The sequence below is a fragment of the Symphodus melops genome (assembly GCF_947650265.1).
Source record: "Symphodus melops genome assembly, chromosome: 17".
Lineage (NCBI taxonomy): Eukaryota > Metazoa > Chordata > Actinopteri > Labriformes > Labridae > Symphodus > Symphodus melops.
Genome location: NC_136707.1, coordinates 24,003,285 through 24,010,784, shown reverse-complemented (window position 1 = coordinate 24,010,784; position 7,500 = coordinate 24,003,285). Strand labels below are relative to the sequence as shown.

The 7,500-nt window shown below is 50.1% G+C and overlaps 2 protein-coding genes and 1 long non-coding RNA gene across 3 annotated transcripts in view; all 3 read left to right on the top strand.

Moving 5' to 3' along the window:
- Positions 1 to 1,581, top strand: part of snrnp70 (small nuclear ribonucleoprotein 70 (U1)) — a 6,379-nt gene extending 4,798 nt beyond the window's left edge. The window contains exons 8-10 of the mRNA XM_079366425.1: positions 1 to 69; positions 200 to 299; positions 382 to 1,581. The exon at positions 1 to 69 is cut by the window's left edge and continues 33 nt beyond it. Of these exons, the coding sequence (XP_079222551.1) occupies positions 1 to 69; positions 200 to 299; positions 382 to 1,147 (935 nt within the window). The 3' untranslated portion in view covers positions 1,148 to 1,581. The remainder of the gene's footprint in view (positions 70 to 199; positions 300 to 381) is intronic.
- Positions 1,582 to 1,875: 294 nt separating this feature from the next.
- On the top strand, positions 1,876 to 5,293 carry lin7b (lin-7 homolog B (C. elegans)). The gene is made up of 6 exons (XM_079366445.1): positions 1,876 to 2,107; positions 3,192 to 3,310; positions 3,938 to 4,009; positions 4,121 to 4,330; positions 4,467 to 4,630; positions 4,894 to 5,293. The coding sequence occupies exons 1-6, from the start codon at positions 2,032 to 2,034 to the stop codon at positions 4,913 to 4,915; spliced, it is 663 nt and encodes a 220-aa protein (XP_079222571.1). The 5' UTR covers positions 1,876 to 2,031; the 3' UTR covers positions 4,916 to 5,293.
- A 156-nt stretch (positions 5,294 to 5,449) lies between these two features.
- Positions 5,450 to 6,080, top strand: LOC306838338. Its single transcript, XR_013781073.1, has 3 exons — positions 5,450 to 5,502; positions 5,619 to 5,676; positions 5,852 to 6,080. It is a non-coding gene; the product is annotated as an uncharacterized lncRNA (long non-coding RNA).
- The last annotated feature ends 1,420 nt before the right edge of the window (positions 6,081 to 7,500 follow it).

Here is a 7,500-nt window from a genome sequence, read left to right as displayed (position 1 = left end):
ACGGCAGGAGGGTGCTGGTGGACGTGGAGCGAGGACGCACCGTGAAGGGGTGGCACCCCCGCAGGCTAGGTCAGCTCATTTCACACCACGCCGCGTGACACGGGCGTGTTCACGTCATCGCCACACAAACGTCACTTCCTGTTTTGAATGGTCAGAAGGGGCGCTCTCTCTTTACTGACCTGCTGCTGCGTTCTGACAGGCGGCGGTTTGGGAGGAACCAGGAGAGGCGGAGCTGATGTCAACATCAAACACTCCGGCCGGGACGATGCCTCGCGTTACGACGATCGACCTTTGGGCGGGTGAGTACTCTGACAGACCACCTGATTTTACACGGGCGGCGCCATGTTTAACCGTGTTTAACCGTGTCCCGACCTCCTGCAGCGATCGAGAGCGACCGGAGCGACCTGAACGACCAGAGCGAGGAGAACGGAGGGAGCGCAGCAGGGAGCGGGAAAGAGACAAGGACAAGGACAGGGAGCGTAGGAGGTCCCGGTCCAGAGAGCGCCGCAGGCGGACTCGCTCTAGAGAGAGGGAGAGAGCGGCTCCGGCAGTAGAGGAGGCGGCCGGCGGGGGCGGCGGGGGCAGCAGGCGCAGAGAGCGAGAGAGGGAGCGTGGGGGCGCAGCCGGAGGAGACAGCAGGAGCAGGGAGAGGAGTCGAGAGCGGAAGAGGAGGAGCAGGAGCAGGGATCGTAAGAGAGACAGGGAGAGAGGGAAGGGAGTGGACGGGGAGGAGGCGGGGCAGGGAGACGGCGCTCCTGAGGGCGGCGAGAGGATGCAGGAGGAGAACGAAGGCGAGGGGGGGGAGGGCACGGAGGAGCGCAGGGACCGTGACCGGGAGCGAGACCGTCGACGCAGTCACAGGGACAGAGAGCGGCGCCGGGGAGACCGGGACCGAGACCGGGAGCACAAGAGAGAGAGGGGGGAGAGAGATAAGGGGGAGCGTAGGGACGAGCGACACGGCGCCCTACGAGAAGACATGGGCCCCCAGGATGAGGGGGCGCCGGAGGACGAGGGCGGAGCACCTCCCAACATGGAGGAGTACGGTGAGGACGGGATAATGATGGAGCAGCAGGAGGCGCCCTCAGCAGACGGATACGGCTCCGGGGAGAACGGATACAAGGTGGAGGCGGCGGGAGATGAGTACTAAGACCCGCCCCCAAATACGTTCATACTGAGACAGACCCCCCACACACACACACACACACACACACAGACACACGCACACACGCACGCACGCACACACACACACACACACACACACACACACACACACACACACACACACACACACACACACACACACACACACACACACACACACACACACACACACACACGGTTGATTCAGGTGTGGGGAGGTATTTTTAAAGTGGTAAAGTTCACTGCTCCCAGCTGATTGGACGGCGTGCCCCTCGGCGTCCTGGGATCAGCTGGTGATGAAATGTAAACTCACTCGTGGTCGTTGGCGGTCCACTCTCTTATTTTCTGTGTTTCTGTTTGTGAAATAGACGTGTAGTGATGGTGACCATGACGCTGTTCTGTTGATTCTTTCTGGAATAAATTCTTTTTTTTAATTATTCACTCGTCTGTGTTTAATTTACTCACCTGCTCATGTTTATATTCCTCCTGCTCTGCTGCTCACCTGAAGCTTTCCAAGCTGTCAATCAGCTGTCTGTGGGCGGGGCTTATTCCAGACTGAGCTGTCTATAAATATATATTTTAAATGTAGAATAAAATGAGTGATGTGTTTATAGTTTCTATCTTGTGAAACCCAGCTGTTCGATTATCTCTCAGACCTTCGCTCATCGTTCAACCAATTAAAACACTGAATTGAAGCCAAGAGCCAATCATATGCCTCCTAATGTTATGTCCCGCCTGTGTGTGTGTATGGCCCTCCTGGGCCTCCGTATTTTGAGTAGAGGATGCTGAGTCTGCTCCTCCTCCATCATGGACCCCGCATCATCCCTGTGAACCGCACCTCCTGCTCACGCGCAGTTTCCGGGGATCAGGCTGCACGCGCAGGAGCTCACCATGATGTCCTCCTTCTATCATCCCACCAAGGAGGCAGACATGGCGGCCATGACGGAGCCACTGTGCCTAGAGAGAGGTACCGACCCACAGACCCGGTCCACTGCGGTCCGTGTGTTCTAGACATGCGCAGTTAGCCCTTTAATGATGCAGTCACGCGGAGACTAATCGTTAATTGTTCGTCGTGTTTATCCTTCAAACAGAAACCGGAACATGTCGCAGCTGGTCTGCGCGCGGAGCTCGAGACTGGCCCGGTTCTATTCCGTGCTAAACGTCCTCTGTCGGGTCTAGTCAGACAGACCTGGGTTATTAGACCAACGCGGGTTATGACGTCCTCCGTAGAGTCCAGTCAGGCAGACCTGAGTTATTACTCTGACCCGGGTTATTATTCTGACCCGGGTTGTTATCCTGACCCGGGTTATTATACGGACCCGGGTTATTATCCTGACCCGGGTTATACGGACCCGGGTTATTATCCTGACCCGGGTTGTTATCCTGACCCGGGTTATTATACGGACCCGGGTTATTATCCTGACCCGGGTTATACGGACCCGGGTTATTATCCTGACCCGGGTTATTACTCTGACCCGGGTTGTTATCCTGACCCGGGTTATTACTCTGACCCGGGTTGTTATCCTGACCCGGGTTATTATCCTGACCCGGGTTATTATCCTGACCCGGGTTGTTATCCTGACCCGGGTTATTATCCTGACCCGGGTTATTATCCTGACCCGGGTTAGTCCAGTTATATTACTGTTTTAAATGGACGCTGTCTGTCATGAAGTCCTGGCGCTGTAGGATGTCTTTCTTTGTTGCCATGGTATCAAACAGGTAGCGTCATGAAGGAGCTCACCTGGCTGCTGCAGGCCCCTCCCCCTTCACATGAACTGTCACATCAGGAACATTAGAGCATCAGTGCTAAAATGTATTTGATAAACAGGAAGTTGACTTTTTAAATATAAAGAATGATCCAATCACAGTGACTTCCTGAATACTGTCATAACTTAAGAATCGTGTTTTTAAAGCTAATATGTCGAACATCGCAGTGAGCCCTGTGTGTGTGTGTGTGTGTGTGTGTGTGTGTGTGTGTGTGTGTGTGTGTGTGTGTGTGTGTGTGTGTGTGTGTGTGTGTGTGTGTGTGTGTGTGTGTGTGTGTGTGTCAGATGTGTGCAGGGTGATTGAGCTCCTGGACCGACTGCAGCGGAGTGGCGAGCTGCCTCCTCCTAAACTACAGGCGCTGCAGAGAGTCCTGCAGAGCAAATTCTGTGCTGCCATCAGAGAGGTATACACACACACACACACACACACACACACACACACACACACACACTCAGAGACACACAGACACACACACACACACACACACACACACAGAGACACACACACAGACACACACAGACACACACAGACACACACACACACACACACACACACACACACACACACACACACACACACACACACACACACACACTAATCTGTTTCAGGCATATCTGAAGATATTCTGACTCTTAAAGCTCCTGACACAACTTTCAGTGTGTCAGCTTTAAACCCTGAGAGCAAAAACTGTAACAGTTATTAAAGGAGCAGTCTGTAACTCTGCCCCCTAGTGTTAAAAATGAGTACTGCAGCCCCCCCTCCTCTCACACAGGTCAGCATGTTCAACACAGCATGTTTCCTTCATGTCTGATCACAGAGGAAGAGAGCAGCTCTCTGATTGGTCCTTTCAAAAGAAAAAAATAAAGATATGATTTCAAGGTCTGACTCTTCACTGTTGGATCTCTGTGTGTGTGTGTGTGTGTGTGTGTGTGTGTGTGTGTGTGTGTGTGTGTGTGTGTGTGTGTGTGTCTGTGTGTGTGTGTCTGTGTGTGTGTGTGTGTGTGTGTGTGTGTTACATCTGGACCTGCAGGTCTACGAGCAGCTGTATGACACTCTGGACATCGTTGGAGGTCCGGAGGTTCGTGCTCAGGCTACAGCTAAGGTACCACTCTCCTCCGCCTCTTATATATATGAGTCCACACTCAAACACACCATGCAGGTCAGAGTCACATGACCCCTCTCCTCTCCGATCTTACTGTCACATTCTCTCCAGGCCACAGTGGCGGCGTTTGCAGCGAGTGAAGGCCACGCCCACCCGAGGGTGGTGGAGCTGCCGAAGACGGAGGAGGGTCTGGGCTTTAACATCATGGGGGGCAAAGAGCAGAATTCCCCCATCTACATCTCCAGAGTGATCCCAGGGGGCGTGGCCGACCGCCAGGGAGGTCTGAAGAGAGGAGACCAGCTGCTGTCCGTTAATGGGGTGGTAAGAAGCCCCGCCCACTCACATCTAAAACTTAAATATCTAAGTTTTCATGAAGTTAAAAGCCTGAGGGTAGATTTGATCATTTAATATTTTTATTTAATAATTATGAAATGTATTTCTGTCCGTGTGTCTGCAGAGCGTGGAGGGCGAGCACCACGAGAAGGCAGTGGAGCTGCTGAAGGCGGCTCAGGGGTCCGTGAAGCTGGTGGTCCGCTACACCCCCAAAGTCCTGGAGGAGATGGAGGCTCGCTTTGAGAAGATGAGGAGCGCCCGCAGACGGCAGCAGCACACCAGCTACTCGTGAGCGGCCTCATGTCCTCTGATCAGGACGGAGGAGTTCCTCAGGGCTGATTCTGACAGGCACAAAGGGACAAAGCTTCCTGTGTGAGGGTCACTGATGTCATACATGTGAAAAACAAACAGCTTAACTCCAACGTAACAGAAGGGAACTCAGTTTCAGCACCCTGGAGAGCTCCACTCAGCCTGATGGTTCAAAAATATCCTTCACAACACGGCTTTATTTTCCCATCATGCATTATGATCCTCTGTGTGTTTCTCTGCAGGTCTCTGGAGTCCAGGGGCTGATCCTCCTCCCCCTCCTCTCTGTACCTGTAGGAGGAGAGACCGTAGACGAGAAGCAAAAACCAAAGTAGCCTACCAACATGTGTTACCTGAACTCCCCTCCTCCTGTTACCTGTTTTTAGAGATTCAGAGTGAGCTGCTTGTTGTCAGACTGTGCCTGTGTGTAATAATCCTCTAACGAAAGGGCAACACTATTCTCTTCATGTGTGACCACGGTTTATATCCTCATTATCATTGTGTGGGTTACAGCAGCCCTCAGCATTGTCTGCAGGTTAATTTAACCCTCAGTGCTGTCTGCAGGTTAATTTAACCCTCAGTGCTGTCTGCAGGTTAATTTAACCCTCAGTGCTGTCTGCAGGTTAATTTAACCCTCAGTTCTGTCTGCAGGTTAATTTAACCCTCAGTGCTGTCTGCAGGTTAATTTAACCCTCAGCACTGTCTGCAGGTTAATTTAGCCCTCAGCATTGTCTACGGGTTAATTTAACCCTCAACACTGTCTGCAGGTTAATTTAACCCTCAACACTGTCTGCAGGTTAATTTAACCCTCAGTTCTGTCTGCAGGTTAATTTAACCCTCAACACTGTCTGCAGGTTAATTTAACCCTCAGTTCTGTCTGCAGGTTATTTTAACCCTTAGCGCTGTCTGCAGGTTAATTTAACCCTCAGTTCTGTCTACGGGTTAATTTAACCCTCAGTGCCGTCTGCAGGTTAATTTAACCCTCAGCGCTGTCTGCAGGTTAATTTAACCCTCAGCGCTGTCTGCAGGTTAATTTAACCCTCAGCATTGACTACGGGTTAATTTAACCCTCAGTGCTGTCTGCAGGTTAATTTAAACCCTCAGCATTGACTGCGGGTTAATTTAACCCTCAGTGCCGTCTGCAGGTTAATTTAACCCTCAGCATTGACTACGGGTTAATTTAACCCTCAGTGCCGTCTACAGGTTATTTTAACCCTCAGTTCTGTCTGCAGGTTAATTTAACCCTCAGTGCTGTCTGCAGGTTAATTTAACCCTCAGTGCTATCTACGGGTTAATTTAACCCTCAGTGCTGTCTGCAGGTTAATTTAACCCTCAGTGCTGTCTGCAGGTTATTTTAACCCTCAGTGCTGTCTGCAGGTTAATTTAACCCTCAGTGCTGTCTGCAGGTTAATTTAACCCTCAGCATTGTCTACGGGTTAATTTAACCCTCAGTGCTGTCTACGGGTTAATTTAACCCTCAGTGCCGTCTACAGGTTATTTTAACCCTCAGTTCTGTCTGCAGGTTAATTTAACCCTCAGTGCTGTCTGCAGGTTAATTTAACCCTCAGCATTGTCTACGGGTTAATTTAACCCTCAGTGCTGTCTGCAGGTTAATTTAACCCTCAGTGCTGTCTGCAGGTTAATTTAACCCTCAGCATTGTCTACGGGTTAATTTAACCCTCAGTGCTGTCTGCAGGTTAATTTAACCCTCAGTTCTGTCTGCAGGTTAATTTAACCCTCAACACTGTCTGCAGGTTAATTTAACCCTCAGTTCTGTCTGCAGGTTATTTTAACCCTTAGCGCTGTCTGCAGGTTAATTTAACCCTCAGTTCTGTCTACGGGTTAATTTAACCCTCAGTGCCGTCTGCAGGTTAATTTAACCCTCAGCGCTGTCTGCAGGTTAATTTAACCCTCAGCGCTGTCTGCAGGTTAATTTAACCCTCAGCATTGACTACGGGTTAATTTAACCCTCAGTGCTGTCTGCAGGTTAATTTAAACCCTCAGCATTGACTGCGGGTTAATTTAACCCTCAGTGCCGTCTGCAGGTTAATTTAACCCTCAGCATTGACTACGGGTTAATTTAACCCTCAGTGCCGTCTACAGGTTATTTTAACCCTCAGTTCTGTCTGCAGGTTAATTTAACCCTCAGTGCTGTCTGCAGGTTAATTTAACCCTCAGTGCTATCTACGGGTTAATTTAACCCTCAGTGCTGTCTGCAGGTTAATTTAACCCTCAGTGCTGTCTGCAGGTTATTTTAACCCTCAGTGCTGTCTGCAGGTTAATTTAACCCTCAGTGCTGTCTGCAGGTTAATTTAACCCTCAGCATTGTCTACGGGTTAATTTAACCCTCAGTGCTGTCTACGGGTTAATTTAACCCTCAGTGCCGTCTACAGGTTATTTTAACCCTCAGTTCTGTCTGCAGGTTAATTTAACCCTCAGCATTGTCTACGGGTTAATTTAACCCTCAGTGCTGTCTGCAGGTTAATTTAACCCTCAGTGCTGTCTGCAGGTTAATTTAACCCTCAGCATTGTCTACGGGTTAATTTAACCCTCAGTGCTGTCTGCAGGTTAATTTAACCCTCAGTGCTGTCTGCAGGTTAATTTAACCCTCAGTGCTGTCTGCAGGTTAATTTAACCCTCAGCATTGTCTACGGGTTAATTTAACCCTCAGTGCTGTCTGCAGGTTAATTTAACCCATGGCGTTAAACCTTGACATGCTACCTGCTGCTCGTCCATCATGTTCCGGCTCGAGGGCTAACCATTAGCTTCAGGAAGAAAAATACTGAAGTCTTCCTCGTGACATGTTTTTATTAACGTGGTAGTATTTATTATTATTACTGCATATTTATTCA